The sequence below is a fragment of the Pelobates fuscus genome, chromosome 13 (genome assembly GCF_036172605.1).
Source record: "Pelobates fuscus isolate aPelFus1 chromosome 13, aPelFus1.pri, whole genome shotgun sequence".
In the NCBI taxonomy this organism is placed as follows: Eukaryota; Metazoa; Chordata; class Amphibia; order Anura; family Pelobatidae; genus Pelobates; species Pelobates fuscus.
In genome coordinates this window covers 102,734,699-102,754,102 of record NC_086329.1, presented here as the reverse complement: position 1 = coordinate 102,754,102, position 19,404 = coordinate 102,734,699, and the positions used below count along the sequence as shown (strand labels likewise).

The 19,404-nt window shown below is 40.4% G+C and overlaps 1 protein-coding gene across 2 annotated transcripts; it reads left to right on the top strand.

Annotated features, from left to right (window-relative positions):
* The first annotated feature begins 589 nt into the window (after window positions 1–589).
* LOC134582458 (C-reactive protein-like) lies at window positions 590–16,791 on the top strand. 2 transcript variants are annotated; one of them, XM_063439065.1, is made up of 3 exons: window positions 590–662; window positions 961–1,046; window positions 16,138–16,791. In XM_063439065.1, the coding sequence occupies exons 2-3, from the start codon at window positions 992–994 to the stop codon at window positions 16,740–16,742; spliced, it is 660 nt and encodes a 219-aa protein (XP_063295135.1). In that variant the 5' UTR covers window positions 590–662; window positions 961–991; the 3' UTR covers window positions 16,743–16,791. The 2 variants fall into 2 exon arrangements, with proteins under 2 accessions (XP_063295135.1, XP_063295134.1); XM_063439064.1 differs by lacking the exon at window positions 16,138–16,791 and adding an exon at window positions 2,619–3,555.
* Window positions 16,792–19,404: the final 2,613 nt, after the last annotated feature.

Here is a 19,404-nt window from a genome sequence, read left to right as displayed (position 1 = left end):
TGGATATACAAAACACCACAACAGGGCAATGCATTCAGGCATGTGTGGGTTTATAATGCTTGCACAGCCTGTTGATTGCTCGCCAAAATGTGTGTTGCTATCGGAATCATCATTTTGACGCGTAGGCGGTTTATAAGAAAATGTTGCTGTGTGGCAGTGTTCTGTGTTAGAATTGATGCCAGACTGATGCTGAGTGGGTAGAACAGAACAAGTGGATATGGGTGCTGTTACGCAATCTATTTCATTGTCTGTTTATTTACTCATGACTACATTGATTTACTAATTAGATTGATAGGACTTCCTCATTCTGTGGAAGTCCCAGTTTATTGGCAAGCGATTATCACGATAAATAAATTTCATAAGAGTTTGCAAACTTTTATTTCCATGTTTTTTTTTTTTTTTTATAATATGCATTAAATATAAGTAAAACTAGCCACTCAGCGAATCATTATTGCAACATAGTTGAACATTCATGTAATAAAATAAGTGTGGGGGAAGGTGGGTGTGTATTTATATAAATAATTTATTTTGTCAAATCACATGAGTCTTTGAGATTGTGAGTGTATATAAACCGTGTTACGTTGTAGAACTAACACACAGCCACAGAAACAACAGGTTTCAGTCTGGTTATATTGACAGCAGCTCTATACAAGAATATAACAGTAAGATATTTTATATCCTCTTTTTTTTTTTTGTTTATTTTAATTTACAGTTACAGTGCTGTCTATCTATCTATCTATCTATCTATCTATCTATCTGTCTGTCTGTCCATGTATCTCTCTATCTATATCTGTCTGTCTATCTACCTATCTGTCTGTCTATCTACCTATCTGTCTGTCTGTCTAGCCATGTATCTGTCTGTCTATCTGATGCTGCCTGGGGATAAGACAGATTTCATGTGTCAGTGTGTATTGTGTTCCTTTTACGTTTTTTTTTAAAGATGGTAAATTACATTTTTAGGAGCGGGGCTTGAAGTTCTTACTTCAGGAAGATGGACGGATACATGATTTTTTTCATTATTCTTACTGGAGCTATGGCACACCAAGGTAAGCCCAAAGATGGCAATGAAGGGATTAGTTGGATTCATAAAGTTCCAAATTCTACTGTTAACTCATTCAATCCAAAAGAAAAATGTCGAAAAAAGGCTAGAATGGGTGCAGAGGACATAGGGGTATGTAGTGGGTGCAGTGACTATAGTTGGTAAAGGGGGAGGCGGGTAGCAGCTGAAGGGGGTGCAGGAGGTCATAGGGATTGCAGTGGATGCGGCGGCATAAGTGGTTGGGGTGCAGAGGAAAAGAGGCTGTAGTGGGTATAGGGGGCATGGGGCTCTAGTGAATGCAGGGTCTGTAGTTTATAAAGGTTGGAAAGGAGAGTGCAGGGTTGTAGGGGGTGTAGTGGGTGCAGGGGGAAGAGGCTATAGTGGGGACATGGGTTAATAGGGGTTTCTATGGGAATAGGGGTTGTAGTGGGGGCAGGGGTTAATAGGGGTTTCAGTGGGTGCATGAGTGATAGCGACTGTAGTGGGTGCAGAAGAATTGGGAACATGGGGGAGCAAGGCATGATCCAGGGGGGCATTTATCACCCCATGTCCCTCTGTAGCAAGGCCTATATTTCTCTCCTAATGTGAAATTAACTTTTATATTATGTAAAAAAAATCTAGCTATTTTGCAAAGGAATAGTTAAAATGTTATTTCCCTTTTTGTGCCATCAGTATAGTGGTAAAGTCTATAACTATGGGGTCCACAGGGATCTGGCACATGGCATGGTGTAAGCTGGTGTATAAGTCATTTGGTTGCTGGGTGGCTGTGCATTTTAGGCCTGGTTTAGAGCATAGAACTTTTAAGCCATTGAGGTATCATTTATGAATTTAAACCAACATAAAAAATGTACATAGTGCTATAAATAATCTACCACAAAATAATGGTGTAGAATGTAAAAGACAAAGAAAAAATACGTCCCTTTTTAAATCTTCTTTTGCATAACCGAATTCCAAGATCTTTTTCCATACTGCACTACGGTGATTTTCTAAATGTCTCCTTGCAAGAGTCTCCTGTGTGCATTTCGATTGCCTTGGGGATTTGTTTGGAAGAGATGTCCCAGAAGAATAACGAAGTAACCATTTTATTTTTTCACCTGTTGTTTCATTAATCTCTGCATTTTTTGGACTTGGTTTCCACTTCGCAGGAATTGGTCCTCAATAGCTTATTGAAAGATTGGATAAAGTGGATGATACTGTACCAGTTACAAGAATTGCTAAGCGTTATAAGATGTGTGTAGACTGAGCGAGCAGCTAGAGCTGTGTATTAGTGTATTGATGAATTATTTAGTGAATTTGTAATGGTTAACAGCTCTTACGATGACATTGTGGAGTATATTTGTGAAGTTTTGTGATGTCACCAGTGATGTCATTAATGAGATAATGTCTGATGTCATATATGATGTAAGTAACATGAGCCAAGAACATATTGTATTTTTGGTAACTTAACTGTTTGATAAAGAAAACATTCTAGTTTTCACGATAGATAGATAGATAGATAGATAGATAGATAGATGCCAATAGATGAATGGGATAGCCTAGGCTAACTACCCTTATTTTCCACCTTTCCATGTTTTTCTAGATTTGGAAGATAAATCCTTAATTATTCCCAGGCAAGATGACTATTCATACTTCATTCTGAAACCAGAGGAGCCCAAGCCAATGAGCAGTTTCACTGTCTGCCTTCAATCCTTCTCTGAATTAATTGAATATTCTCTTTTTTCTTTGGCCACTGAAAAAGAGGCTAATGCCCTTTTAATTTACCCAATGCCAGGAAATATGGTCTATGTTTATGTAGGTAATGAAGAAATCCGTTTCAAGGTAGATGAAGGTCTTTATGAATGGAAGCACATCTGTGTGAGCTGGACCTCTGAAACTGGAGTGACTCAGCTTTGGGTGAATGGAAAACTGTATCCTAGGAAGGTTTGCAAAAAAGGGTATTCATTTCCTGCCTCAACCAGCGTAATACTGGGACAGGATCAGGACTCCTTTGGAGGAAAATTTGATAAAAACCAATCCTACACAGGTGAAATATCCGATGTCCACATGTGGGATTATGTGTTGTCCCCTGAAAAAATACAGAAGGTTCATTTTAGTGAATTTAGTGGGAATGTCCTCAATTGGAGGTCTCTAGAAATGCAAAAGAAAGGTGATGTCCTTATTGAGCCAAAAATATTGAGCAGGTCATCAAGAATGAAGAATGTATGTGCCATATGACAATAAGCAAATACTCTGTTATCTCACAAAGGGTTGGATTGCATCCCAGTTGATGGTACTGTTAGTTAAGGGTAATTCAAAGCAAGGAGTTGCAGATCACAAGCAAGAAAATGACAGCCACACTGTGAGATTAGACGAAACATTTGCTAAATTAGGCTGTGAAAAAAAAAACAATTATGCAAATTACTCTTACAAATGCTGCACTGAATTGATGTAAACGGGAAGGTGGTAAAAATGTATTTCTGGCTGGAATGTCTTCAACTCCGAGAATCAACCTATGAATAATGATAATCCAACAATGAATTATGATTATTATTCTCTGATTTTATCTCATCTTTGTACTATGAATTAGACATAAAGAATTGATAAATAAATGATAACTTCAATTCTTCCAATACCATTTCAATTTTAATCAATATGGAGGTATTAAATAACAGTTCAATAAATAATTTTTAATTAAACTAAACTTTCTGTTCCGTGTTCACTGCTTGTAATAGGTATATTACAACATTTTCATACCTATTAATTTAACATCCCGATTTCCAGTCGGCTGCTGGTTGCATATTTTAGAGTTGTAATATAAGCGCTGAATGTCTCATGTTTAAAACAAAAAACACAAAAAAACTTTTAACTTTACAAAACATACAGTACCCACCTTATATATTCTTTTAAGCTTTCTGTATCCCAGGCATTGGTACGTTAGTCATCATCAATGTTTTCCTTTCTCTTATCTCTTTCCTGCTTATATAACTTACTTTAATCTGTAAAAACATTGATATTACTCATTAACAAAAATAAATATACAAAACATACACACAAGATGGTGAAATACTCCTCTCTAGTCAATCTGCGTTAATATTCATATCTCCTATATATGAGTTAGCTTTTTTTTTTCTTTCTTTCTTTCTTTTCTTTCTATCATCCCTTTGATCCCTATTATCCGTTTTCTTCCTTTACTCTTTATGTTTTTATCTCTCCTCTCTTATCTTCTATCTATATTAATCCACCAAAGTCAGTTTACTTAACCACTTATTTATGTCAAAGATTTTTTTTTTTTCTTCAGATTTCTATTCAGACCTCCCTCCATCATAAGCTGCAAAGTTACTTGACTTTTTACAATTTCCCAGTTCGGTAGAGTTTTAGTTCTCCACCTTCTAGCTACTGAATTCTTCACTGCTATTTTTCTTTTAATACATTTGAATTTTACATCCTTTGCTCACAGGTCTTTGCAAGTGAGTGTGGATCAGTGGTGTACCTATCACGGTCACAGGGTTTGCATCTCCTGTGGGGCCGGGCGCAGCTGTGACTTCTACAACTGTGGGCCACCGGGGGTACCTAGATACAACCATTTCACTTGTAAGGGACCCAGGCCACCTCAGGGCCCCGCAAGCCCAGGCCCCTCACATGCACATCTCTCACTGGTTCTTTGCAAAGCTGTGTAGCAGGAAGGGACAGGAGGCTCTCTTTTAAAAAGATTACATTAACAAAATAAATATAAAAAGATAAAGATGCTCCCTTCTCAGCCCCTGCAAAACTCGGCCATTATCCTACCCAGCAAATATTCTCTCTCACACAATGCATCCCTACATACACACACACACACACACAATATATCCAACACACACGCCCACACACTGCATCCCTACACCCACACACACAATGCATCCCTACATACACACACACACACAATATATCCCAACACACGCCCACACACTGCATCCCTACACCCACACACACACAATGCATCATTACATACACACGCACACACACACACACACTGCATCCCTACACACACACACACACACACAATGCATCCCTACCATACACACACACTCAATGTATCCCAACACACAGAGAAACACACTATGCCCCTTCGATGCACGGAGAGGCTGGATGGATGAGAAGCATGGAGGGCATGAGACGCATTGGAGGGGCTAGGGGGATGAGACGTATGGAGCGGTTGGGGGGCGAGTAGACACATGGAGGGGACCATGGCATTTATTAGTAGTTACACCTCTGGTGAGGATTACATACATAATCATGTATAAGTGTATACCTCCTTGGGCAATAACATATTTTAAGGTTTTACATGCTAGAGTTAAAATTAATTTTAACAATACAAAAACCATGCACTATGACTCTAAATCCACTCCCCACTTGTTGTAACTTTAAAAGTTCTTAATATTATTTTATGGGTCGTTCCCAGAGGTAGTTCCCAGAGGCACAACGTTGATCAAATCTCATATGAAAAAGCAGGGATACAAAAAAGAACATAGCATATATTTATTGCATACTCTGAAAAAGACAAATTAGAAAGTCTCACAAAATTGGTTGGTGGGGCCTTTTGGTTTTCTACCCATTTTAAGCACCTCAGTACCAAGCTCGACAGCTTAAGTATTCCCCGATATATATTGTTCACTCTTCTTAATTTCCCCCACTTATGTCCACCTTTTTAAATACTGAAGTTCAATCTCGCTGATCACAAGAGTCACTTGCAAGGTTTTTGCAACTATCGCTCTGTGAAGGAATATGACTGGGAAAGGAGGAGACCTCATTCAGTCAATGACTGGGAAAGGAGGAGGAGAGTCCGCAGCACTGAGGGAGCCCGGCGCTGGAAAAAAGTATAACGGAATTGCCAGTTGATACATCCTTTGGAAGATCCTGCAGTGTGGGGACATCCCCTCTTCTAAAGAGCCTTACAAACCCAGAGCCAGGGGTGATAGGGCTCTGGGACATGTGAGTTTTTCTCCTATAACTCCTATCTTTCATTCCATTACCAGATGGTCTGCACTATTATTTGTGTTTTTTATGTTTACAGATTCATTTAGCGCGTTTTTTTGGTAACTTTCATTAAAAATGAAATCACATTTTAGCATGATTGTATTCCTTTCTGGAACTTGATGCAAGCTAAAATGGTACTTAATGTATTTTGTATTTTACGTATACACTTCCGATTTTGTACTCTTTGAAGTGAAGACATATTTTTTATTTACTAATCACCTTTTTGGAGACTTTTATTTGCAAATTATTGTTCTCTTGCTTTTATACAAGCGAACTATAATTTTGAATGCTATTTGCAGTGGGCTATTGCAGGGAAATAGTTAAATAACCCTCTTAAATCTAAGGGTTAATTGTGTGGGGTCCACTACTGCTTGCAAGTAGCAGCCACGTTCAAATAATTACATAGTTGCATAGTTACATAGCTGAAAAGAGACTTGCAAGTTCAGCCTTCCTCAAATTTGTTTTTTTGCTGTTGATCCAAAAGAAGGCTGAATGGCAGTCAGATTTATCCTTGGATCAAGCAGTTATTACCCTACATTGAAAGATTATATCCTTGAATATTCTGTTTTTGCAAGTATGCATCTAGTAGCTGTTTAAACATCTGTATGGACTCTGATAAAACCACTTCTTCAGGCAGAGAATTCCACATCCTTATTGTTCTTACAGTAAAAAAACTTCTTTCTTCCAGTCTAAACGCATGGCCCCGTGTCCTATGTAAAGTCCGGTTTGTGAATAGATTTCCACACAATGGTTTGTATTGGCCCCGAATATATTTGTATAATGTTATCATATCCCCTCTCAGGCGATGTTTTTCTAAACTAAATAGGTTTAAATTTGTTAACCTTTCTTCATAGCTGATATGTTCCATTCCTTTTATTAATTTTGCAGCCTGCCTCTGCACTTTTTCTAGTGCCATAATATCCTTATTTAGAACAGGTGCCCCAAATTGCACAGCATAGTCAATATGTGGTCTTACCAGTGATTTATAAAGAGGCAAAATGATATTCTCGTCCCGAGGATGAATGCCCTTTTTCATGCATGACAATACCTTACTGGCCTTGGCCACTGCGGATTGACATTGCTGCATAGTTTGTTGTCTATAACAATTCCCAAGTCCTTTTCGTGTGTTGTTATCCCTAATTCGCTTCCATTAAGGGTATACGAATTAGGGATAACAACACACAAAAAGGACTTGGGAATTGTTAAATAGAAATAGAAAGTAAATAAATAAATAAAAAAATGTAAAAGGGTAAATGATACCCTTATATTATTTTAAGGGAGGTTTAAAATGGACTGCTGCTCAGTCACTAGAAAAAGCTCCATCCCAATAATATGCCAGCCTCCAATAGCCGCACATACCATTTTCTAACCCACAAATAATAGCATGTCTTTATTCTGGGGATTATGGGTCCTCAATCTCCTAGTCACCCCCTAAAATTAATCTACCTAACCTACTCACTGTAATAATAGTGAGGTGGGAAATGGATCTAAAACTTGTTAAAACAAATATATATTTACCATCAGAAGTTTTCTTATTTCTAGTTTTTCCATTCTCCAGCTCTAGAATCATCACTAAAAACATTAAATTGCTTTAATTTTTATTTTATTTTAATAACGTTTTAATTACTTTAAGTGCTGCATTAAAGACATAAGATTAGTTAATGGAAGCAACACATTATCTGGGTAAACTGATATTTTGAAAGTGAACTTACCTAAGGTCACCCCTTATATATCTTGGTTGGACCTGATATAATATACAAGTGGTTCCAGGGATAGGGCAAAAATAAGAGGGAAGAGTGGGCACCCCTGTCTAGTACCATTACCCAGAGCAGTGGCGTACATACCAGGGTCGCAGGGGTCGCGGCTGCGACCGGGCCCGGCCCACCAGGGGGCCCGGCCGCCCTGCGACCCAGGTATGTACCCACAGGGCCAGCCTCTTCTGCTGGGGGGCCCAGGAGCCGGCCACCTCCGGGCCCCCAGAGGCTGGCCCTGCTTTCACCCGGCTGGCTGGCGGGCGCGCGAGGGAGCACTGTCCCCTGGGTGCTCCCTCTTCAGCTCCCTCGCGCACCGCACTGAAACCGGAGCCGGAAGATGACGTCATCTTCCGGCTCCGGCATCAGTACGCAGCGCTCGAGGGAGCTGAAGAGGGAGCACCCAGGGGACAGTGCTCCCTCGCGCGCCCGCCCGCCAGCCAGCCGGGTGACAGCAGGGCAAGCAACACCACTGGACCCCAGGGAATCCCCCCAGCTCTCCCACAGGTAAGGAGGCTGGGGGGATTAAATTTAAAAAACAAACAAAAAACGTGTGAGTGTGTTAGTGAGTGTGTTAGTGTTAGTGAGTGTGTGTGTTAGTGAGTGTGTTAGTGTTAGTGAGTGTGTGTGTTAGTGAGTGTGTTAGTGTTAGTGAGTGTGTGTGTTGTGTTAGTGAGTGTGTGTGTTAGTGTTAGTAAGTGTGTGTGTTAGTGTTAGTGAGTGTGTTAGTGTTAGTGAGTGTATGTGTTAGTGTTAGTGAGTGTGTGTGTTAGTGTTAGTGTTAGTGAGTGTGTTAGTGAGTGTGTGTGTTAGTGAGTGTGTTAGTGTTAGTGAGTGTGTGTGTTAGTGAGTGTGTGTGTTAGTGAGTGTGTGTGTTAGTGAGTGTGTGTGTTAGTGAGTGTGTTAGTGAGTGTGTGTGTTAGTGAGTGTGTGTGTGTTAGTGTTAGAGTGAGTGTGTTAGTGTTAGTGAGTGTGTTTGTTAGTGTTGGAGTGTGTGTGTGTGTTAGTGAGTGTGTTAGTGTTAGTGAGTGTGTGTGTTAGTGTTAGAGTGTGTGTTAGTGTGTGTGTGTGTGTGTTAGTGTTAGAGTGTGTGTGTTAGTGTGTGTGTCTGTTACTGAGTATGTTTGTGTGCGTCTGTCACTGAGTGTGTGTCTGTCAGTAAATGTGTGCGTCTGTTCATGAGAGTGTGTGTGTGTGTCTTAAGCACTTACCTTTCTCCAGCGCCGGACTCCCTTAACGCTGGGGATCTCTCCGTCCCCATCCGCCTCTCAGCTCCGAATGCACATGCGTGGCTAGAGCCAAGCGCACATTCAAACCGCCCATAGGAAAGCATTACTCAATGCTTTCCTATGGACGTTCAGCGTCTTCTCACTGTGATTTTCATAGTGAGAATCGCAGAAAATCCTCTAGCGGCTGTCAATGAGACAGCCACTAGACGCTGGATTAACCCTCAGTGAAACATAGCAGTTTCTCTGAAACTGCTATGTTTTTCAGCTGCAGGGTTAAAACTAGAGAGTGTATGTGTTTATGCATGCACTGGCATACATACCACGGTCGCACGGGTCGCAGCCCTGCGACCAGGTGCCCGCCGCCATGTGTTGCGGCCCCAGCCTGCGCAGAGTAAGCGCTCGCGCGGGGGGAGGGGGGGGCCCCGGATCAGTTTTCGCACCGGGGCCCCATGGGTTGTGTGTACGCCACTGACCCAGAGTATAGGGAGTAGTTTCTCAATCCCAAATGTATTATCAAAATTTAGGGAGTCGACTGCGCCATAACAAAAGGTGAGGCAAAACCCATAGACTCCAAGAGTTTGAAAAGATAAGACCACTGCACCCTTTTGTACGCCTTCTCTGCATCCAAAGATAGGATCAGAGAAGGCATTCCAGAGTTCGCTATTTACCAGGCAAGGTCGACCCCTCTATGGGCGTTTTCATAAAGTTATCTTTTAAGGATAAAACCCACTTGATCAAGGTAAATGATTGATGCTGGGAAGGGGCTCAGCTGGTCGGCCAAAATCTTTGCATAAAATTTCATATAAATGTTAACTAGAGAGATGGGTCTAATGGGGAGAGTAGCAGCGTTTCCCTCCCTGGCCCTGGGAGAGGTGATACATTTGAATGTGTGCCTTAGTCATAGAGATCTGGCCAACAGCGTGTAAATCTTGTTTGACTTCTCATAGCATTATCATTTTGACCAAAGCACCGATCGTGCCACATTTAGTGAGGCCTTTTTGATGGAATGTCTGATGGCCCTGACCTCCACATGCTAAGATGGTGAAGGGTTAGTTTTATGTTGTTGTTTGACCTTACCAAGGACAGATTAGATTTCAAATCCATAATTTTGACACAAAGGTGGATTATAATAAAAGGGCACTGTGTGGCAATGTTTAGTGTTAGAATTGATGACACTCAGTGGGAAGAACAGAACAGTAGTGTACAGGTAATGTTATACTATCTATCGGTCTGTTCACCCACAATTACATTCGCAGGCCTTCCTAATAGAGATATCCCGAACGGTTCGCTAGCTAACAATTTAGATTAATTCTGAAGCTGCATCCTTTTTTTATTATTTTTTTATTATTATTTTTTTTTTAGACAGAAGTGTGTTATATTTGAGAATGCTAGGCTGAACGTGCATATATCATGGCTAGTTGCACTGAGGGTATGAGTATATAGCAGTACATTGTTGTGAAAGATGGCTGTCATGTTTAGGGTGTAGCTTGCACGTTATCAACTGTGTATTTATATCAGCAGCTCCACCACTAGCTATAAATCAAGTGTGAGTTGCCCCATGAGATGAGACTAGTGAATAACATAATACATGAATGGTTAAGGTAAAGGCATGTAAGGAACTACGACAATAAACACTTTAGGAGGTGAAATAATGACATGTTAAAACGCTTGCTACTTTACGATTAGTTAATGTGCAGAGAGCAGTTCATGTGATCAAAGGCATGGTGTGGAGGATCGGCTATAGTGGGACATGGTTGGCAGGCTGCTGTTTACTGCTTGTGCTCATCCGATCCCTTCTGGGCGCCAGGTGCAGACCCTGGGAGTCCCTGATACCTGGAACAACAAAGGCAAGTCTCTGGCTGAGTGCCGGGTTCGCGGCTTGAGGTGGTGGAAGCTTGTTTTGTCGGGTGGTCGGATCTGTCCCGGTGGTGCTTCACGTCTGGTGCGGAATTGTGGTGGCTTAAGGTGGAGGCGAGTGCTTGACGTGGGGCAGGCTCTGCATTTCTGTTTGTGCCTCCGGTCCCGTCTTCAACAACTTTTGCGTTGGTGGATTTTAATGGGGACTGCTTCGCTTAGCTGTGGTGGAGCTTGTTGGGGCTGTGGTGGAGCTTGTTGGGGCTTCCTGTTTGTTACTTGCTTAAAAAATTGATTAAAGAGTCTGTCCAGCTTAGACTCAATATCCTGCCATGCTTTGCTGGTACCAGGAGGACAAGCGGCTGCCGCCATATTGGGAGAGTCGCAGATGAGTATGTCAGCCTGGGCGGCTGTGCTCTGTGCGTCCATTAGCTCCAGACAGCCTCTCAGGGGTGGACCGGGATAACCCCCACCGGTCCGAGAGGGGGGTAACGGAGCTCCTGCCGGGAGGTAGCTGCTCCTGTGCATCCCAGGATCGGGAGATCGGCCGCCTCTCCTGCCCGGTGAGCACCAGGCCACACTTGCCACGCGGAGGTAAGTAAGACTCTGTCGAGTTGCTGACCGCTATTAAGCATGTCGGCTCGGTCAGTTAGGAGCAACATTGCTGGGTCATCCCCTTCTGGGGTGAAATTCGCTTGTTGATAGCTGCTTAAAGTGAGATATTGAGGGAGCTCACACGAAGTGCGTCTTTCCTCCATGACAGCTAGGCCCCGCCCCCCGGAAGCTGCATTCTTAGTGAGAGGAGGGACAGTGTAGCTGCTGCTGATTTAATAGGGAAATTGATAGCTAGGCTAGTGTATTCAGTGTCCACTACAGTCCTGAAGGACTCATCTGATCTCTGCTGTAAGGACAGCACCCCAAAAAGCCTTTTTTAGGGCTAGAACATCGGTCTGCTTTTTTTTCCCTATGTAATCTAATTGCAGTTGCCTGCCTGCCAGCGTGTGTGTCAGGCTCACAGCGTATACTGTGCCCACTTGCCCAGTGCCACCAATCATATCTGGTGTCACAATAGCTTACATTTAAAAAAACAACAACTTTTTTGACTGTAATATAATAGCAGTCAGTTTCCTTCACACGTGTGCGTTTCAGGGCCTGCCAGGGCACAGTGTCACACCAGTGCAACCCATATCTGGTGTAACAGTAGTGTACATTAAAATAAGAACTAGAAACTTGGCTGTGAAAAAATAGCAGTCAGTTTCCTTCACACGTGTGCGTTTCAGGGCCTGCCAAGGCACAGTGTCACACCAGTGCAACTCATATCTGGGGTAACAGTAGTGTATATTTAAAAAAAAAAATACAGGGGGCTAATTGTCACCTTTCGGGGACCCTTGGTGTTGTACGTGGCTGGGTGGAGGAAGAGACCTTCAATGACATCAGTGAGGACAAGGAACGGGACATGGCTCGCTTTGTATCCAACCTTGTGCAAATGGGGAGTTTGCGGTTGTGCAAATAGACTGTTTGCGGTTGTTTGCGGTGCGTTAAACGGGGAGTTTGGTCTGTCACTGTGAAGCGGGCGTAACCCTTACACTACCTGATCGATACAACATCATACCTGATGTTTTAAAGCACGTTATTCCAAACAATTTAGGAATGTTAGGTGATATATGCCCTTTATGGATTAAAACCAGACTCTGCATCAACTATGTAATTTTCCATGGGAGTTTTGCCATGGATCCCCCTCCGGCATGCCACAGTCCAGGTGTTAGTCCCCTTGAAAAAACTTTTCCATCACTATTGTGGCCAGAAAGAGTCCCTGTGGGTTTTAAAATTCACCTGCCTATTAAAGTCTATGGCGGTTCGCCCGTTCGCGAACATTTGCGGAAGTTCTCGTTCGCCATTCGCGAACCGAAAATTTTATGTTGGCGACATCTCTACTTCCCAATTATGTGGTCCCAGAGAACTGTGTATTGGCCAATGATTACGATTAAAAATATATTTGTTGAGAATTTGCAGACTTTAATATACATCTGCTTTATAATATGTATACAATAGAAGTGGAATTGGCCACTCAGCTAATCAGTATTGCATCATAGGGGGAAATGTATTTATTAAAATAAAGGAGATGTCTACTGATGGGAAGAAGTAATCTTGCCCAGTCACATGATTCCTTGAGCTTGTGAACATATTTAGACCGTGTTGAGTTGAGGATCTAATACACAGCCAGTGAAACAACAGGTTCTAGGCTGGTGAACAAGAACTCAGATTGACAGCAGCTCTTTACAAGATTTTAAAGGTGAGATCTTTAGAAAAATGTTTATAAAAAGCATATTTTCCGTATAACTCTTGCATGATATGTATGAACTCCACCTCAGACATATTGGCCTTGGTTTAATATTTTTGGATAAGCTTTGCAAAAGATTTAATATTTTTTTGGATAAACTTTCACCCCCTGTATTTTTCAATTTGTGCCGGTATTTTTCTAATGAGATTGAGAATAATATACAATATCGGTGCTGGCCAGTAGGTGGCGCTGTATATGGAGAGAGGCAGGGATAGAAGCTACAGCTTATCCCTGCTTCTCTCTCCATGGAGGAGCAGCTATAGACAGTGCAGCCAGCAACTCACAGCCTGTAGAGACAGCCTACAGATCAGCTAAGTGAGACATGGGGGGGGAGCCTACAGATCAGTTTTGTGAGGCATGGGGGGAAGCCTACAGATCAGGTAAGTGAGACATGGGGGGGAAGCCCAGATCAGATAAGATAAGTGAGACATGGGGGGGGGCAGCCTACAGATCAGGTAAGTGAAGCCTGGGGAACCTTCAAATCAGGTAAGTGAAATACAGGTAGTTAACACAGTGAGGGAGTTTAAGCATGCGAAGGATAAGCATAAGGCTATCCTAACTATAAGATAAGGCCAGGGACTAATTAAAAATATTTTGCAACATTGGACAGATTAGATGGGTCGAATGGTTCTTATCTGCCGTCACATTCTATGTTTCTATGTTTCTAGAAACTGCTGTGCATGCTACCTAGTGATGTGGCAATAGCTCTATGTGCAGTCATTTTTATTTTTATAATTCGGTTATAGTGCCTTGATCATGAGTGTATGGCTTGTGTGGTGCATTGAATAGTGTTAACATTAAAACAGATGAGAAATTGCAACACTCAAATCAGACAATGGCAACTTGAGTCTGAGCAGCGGGTGGGGGCCCTAAATAAAAATGCCCCCCCCCCAGGTGTCTAGGGGCACCCAATCCCTTAGTCACCCCTTCCCAATTTTTTTTTTATAAATTTTCCCATGCTGTGTAATTTGACTCATAACTCTCAGACTGGTTACTTTCAATCAACCAATCAGAGTGTTGTTATGAGTCAAATTACACAGTGTGGGAAAATTCCCAAAAACGTTCCCACGCTGTGTAAAATTACACAGTGCACTCCGATTGGCTGGATTTCAAGCTAACCAATCAGAGTGCTGTGACAGGTAAATGTAGAGACTTACCTGTTAGCCTCTTCATTTACCTGTCAGAGCACTCGGATTGGATGGCTTAAACCAACCAATCAGAGTGCTCTGAGTTTAATTGCAGGGCGGGGCAAGGCTTTATAAGCCTTCTCCCGCCCTGCGGAGTTCAGTCTGCGCGGAGCCCTCCATGGGTGAAGATGGATTATTTTTTCAGCGTCTGGGTTTTTTGTTTTTTTCGTCAGATTTTTTTTTGGAGCTCTGTTTTTTTTTTTTAAAGTGCGACTGATATTATGGTTTTTTATTTGACCTTTTTTGGGGCTGAAAAAATGAGATTTTAGAAAAAGGAAGACATCAAATGGTAAGTTGTATTTCTTTTTTTTTTTTTTCAGGTACTTAGTTATTATTCCCCCCTCACTATTTTTAGGGTGAGGGGGGTAAGTAGAGATTTATAAAAAAAAGTTTGGGCGGGGGGTGACTAGGGGTTTGGGGACCCCTAGTCATCCGGTGGGGGGGTGCACATTTTTATTTAGGGCCCTCACCCACCGCTCAGGGGTGGGGGCCTGGGGGGGCAGGACAACCCGCCGCTCAGGAAGTTTTTTATTTTTATGTGTTTTCATATTTTGTATTGTTTTCTGAGTCATGGTGACACTGTATTTCTTAGGCATATTGTGGGTGTGTTTATGGGAGTGTACTTAGCGTGTTCACTGTGTCTCTGAACTGTATAAAAGGGGGCCATTGAGTCCTGATTAAACAGATTCGTTTTACCAAGTCAAGTCTATCAAGTCTAGGCTGATGTTTGGGGAACTTGGGCTATAATCACTACTGCGTTTGGGACTTGGGAGATTTATGACGGATATACTCAGCCGGAGTATAAGGGATCTGTTGTTACAATAACCAATTGCAGGTTTGGCAAAAATTTTACAAAATACAAGGAAAAAACGCACTCCAGGGACTTAATATTACAAAATATAAAACAGCTTTTATTTACATGATCCAATAAAATGTCAACGTTTCAGCTCCCAACTGAGAGCGTTCATCAGGACAACAGAACAGAACATACCAAACAATATTAGAACAGGGCTAGATAGAAAACATCACAATCTACATTTCTCATAATTGCACATTCATACTGACAAGTTTAAAAAACAAAAAAAGTATCTGGAATTTTTATATTGGCTTTATTATATTAGGAATTCACTGTAGGGATGGACCTAATACATTCTGAATATGAATTCTGCTTATTGAGGACTAATAAAGTTAATTGATTTATTTTTTTCTTTATGGACCCAATTGTACAGATTTCTCGAGGGCTGCACCGTTCCTGTTGAACTCAGTTCCCTCCTCCGTTAGATACTCAGCCAGTCTCCACTCCTTAAAAAAATCGTTAAAAACCCACTTCTTCATAAAAGCGTATCAATCAAACTGTTAATAGCTCCCGACTGATTCCTCTTCTGCAACTGTCACTAGTCTAATACTATCCTTACCTTTTGTGGCACTTTACCCCACTCCCTCTAACATGTAAGCTCATTGAGCAGGGCCCTCAACCCCTCTGTTCCTGTGTGTCCATCTTGTCTGGTTACAACTACATGTCTGTTCGTCCACCCATTGTAAAGCACTCCGGAATTTGATGGCGCTATATAAATAACATAATAACAATAAAATTTAATAGATGTGAAACTTTAGTTATTTCTCCACATTGATTTGATCTCTACTAGCAAATATGATCTTGTTAGCAAGGGTCATAAACATGTAGTATATTTTGGTTACTAACTAACCTTATTTTTCATGTACCATATTTTTTTTCTTCTAGATTTGAGAGATAAAGTCTTTGTTTTTCCCAGGCAAAATGACTATTCATACTTCATTCTGAAACCAGAGGAACCCAAGCCAATGAGAAGTTTCACAGTCTGCCTTCGATCCTTTACCGAATCAACTGAATATTCCCTGTTCTCTTTGGCCACTGCAAGAGAAGACAATGCCATTCTTATTTACCCAATGCCAGGAAATGTGGTCTATGTTTATGTAGGTAATGAAGAAATCCATTTCAAGGTAAATGAAGATCTTCTCAAATGGAAGCACATCTGTGTGAGCTGGGAGTCTGCCATGGGAATGGTCCAGCTTTGGGTTGAAGGAAAACTGTACCCAAGAAAGGTTTGCAATAGAGGGTATTCGCTTCCGGCCTCGACCAGTATAATCCTGGGACACAAGCAGGACTCCTACAGAAAAAATGTTTCTAAAAATCACTGCTTCTCAGGTGAAATACGTGATGTCCATATGTGGGATTATGTGTTGTCTTCTGAAAAAATGCAAAAGGTTTCTCTTAATGAATTTAATGGGAATGTCCTCAGTTGGAGGTCCCTGAAATTCCAAAGTCAGGGGAATGTGATTATTGAGCCCAACATACTGAGCAGATGATCAAAACTGTATTTGTAATATTCCAAAATATAAACAAATACTTTGTTATCACAGAAAAGGAAAGATTGATAGTTAGGTGGTTCTTTTAGTAATTACGGGTATTTAAAACCATGAAATTGCATATAACAAGCAAGACTGTTTTTAGGAGAATCATGAAACTTGATCTGCAAAATTTGGTTGTGAAAAAGAGATTATTGCAAATCACGTTTACAAATGCTACTCTAATGTGATGTAAATGGGAAGATAAAAAAAAATAAGATTTCTTTCATTCTGGCTGCAATGTCTTCACCCGTGAGACTCGACCTATGATTAATGACTGTTCAACAATGAATTATGACTAATATTATGTGATGTTATCTTTGTACAATGATTTGAACATACATAATTCATAAATATATGATCATAGCAGGTGGCAATAAAATAGATGCAACTCACTGATGTGTCTGATGATTGTAGATGACTTGGAAGAGCCTTGAAGAGAAGTTGGATGATATTAACGATATTCAGATTTTAATTTGAGTAACACAGATCAAAATAGGGAATACAGTATTTGCTGTCTATTAATGAATCCCATGTATTAGAATAATCTGGGAGTTCGAAAATCAGAAAGTGAATAACGTGGCAATGCTCATGATATTGTGGTTTTAACAAGTTTATTATAAAACATATATAATTTGTAGAAAATGTACAGAATGTGTGGTATTAGCATCTATGTCCCAGCTGAGTATGGTTTAACAAACAGTACAGTTCCAAACAGACAAAATGTGGGAATATATATAGCAAAATCTGAAGTACGTGTGACATTTTCTACGATATAAGAGTGAATCTTAAGAAGAAATCCTGACAAACATATAGTGAAAACAGAGTATGTTTTTTGTAATGCTAAATTTGCCTTTTTACTGTAGCATTTAACCCATGCTTTCTTCAAAGATATCTGAGAATTAGGGAAGATAATTTAACAATTGTATTTTCTTCTACCAATGGAAGTCCTCAAAGGAATCTACATAAAACGAAAGGCAATGAAAGACTAGTTAAACTCCACTGGCTGATAATGGCCTTCTCTATGAGCCATGAATCAGATCTCATCTGATTAAAAAGTAATAAAGGTATTTCTTACAGCGGGGCGATGAACACAGAACAGAAGAGATTCTCATTGAATTTTAATGGTCTGGAAAATGTCCTTTATCCCAATTAAATAAAAACAAAACAAAAATCAAACAGATGGATGGGGTAGGGACAGACTGGGACACAATATAACACCAGTTTTTTTTTTCTTTTTTAAATAATATTTTTTTAGAGAAAATTGTGTAGGGTTTTACAACAATAGTATATAAATTATGTATTGTATAATATCCCAATACTAAACATACAACACATCAACATATCAGTAAATATGGCATTTTGGAATGAGCCTAAGAACTCTTCCACGTTTCAATTATTTTCAATTATTTGTTTTAAGATATAAAACACACCATTAGTGGTTCAGTGGTGTGTTCACTATAAAGACAGTTGTATCCAAAACACAGATTGATGACATACACAAAAAACGAGACACTATATCCTCATCAGTTAAACAATACAACATAGAATTTACATAAAATGTATTGATAAATAACTCATAAATGACATAAATGATACAACTGAAGTTACTGAAAGCCCCAGACAGCCCCAGACAGGAGAGCACGCCCGACAGATCATATCAGCTCACTGTTCTGGAACATAAGATAACCTTCCAAGGTGACCATACCTCTTCATGAAAACCTGACAACCTAAAAGCCTTGCTCTTGTCTCCCCTATTTGATGGATATATGTGATTTTCCTTGACACCTCTTCAAAGTTAGGTTGGGTACTTTTCCATCTCTTTGGAAGGTTCTCCAAAGATCATAAGAATATACTGTACATGAACGTAGTTTATCTTTTTTTTTAATTGTGACCACAATAACGTTGATCCACATACAGAATTCTCAATGTATAGCCGTGAGACAGTTGACTTTAATGCATTCTGTTTTATTGTCTGTGCTAACTGTGCTGCTCTATAAAATGTATTTAAGCCTGAAAACTCCAAACCATCTTTTGATTTTGACATGTAGACTGTCCTCATTGCAGGTCTTGCTTTCTTTCCAGACCATAAGAATTTAAAAATATGCTTCACAAGAGGCTTTTTGTTTGGGAAGGTCCTGCTTCAGGCATTCAAGAATTTGATGTAGGGGCTATGCCATCATCAAGGACTAAATTTTAAATCTACTTCAGTGACGGTAATATTATATAGCGGATTCACACTTGTAAGTATTTCAAATTTGTACAAAAAAAAGGCATTGCTTTCAGTCTTTTTTTTACTGGGAAACATTAGAAAATCTATAAATACCAATCGCAGGTTACCTCTTTTTACGGAGGAATGTGTGTAACAAAGTGCTTAAAAAGTGAGAAATGATTTACAGGCAGCTCTATACACTTGTGTGGAGATATCCTCAATTCCACTAGACAGATATGTAAATTAAAGTGCGGTGTAAGTGACAAAGACCTTCACCTATAAGTGGAGCGCTCAAACACATATATGGCTTACCAAACGCTATTCCGTTCAATAGTGCAATATACAGTACATGTCAAAGAAATACAAAAAAATACAAGATAGTGCAGATGGTATATAAAGTGGCAATGCAAT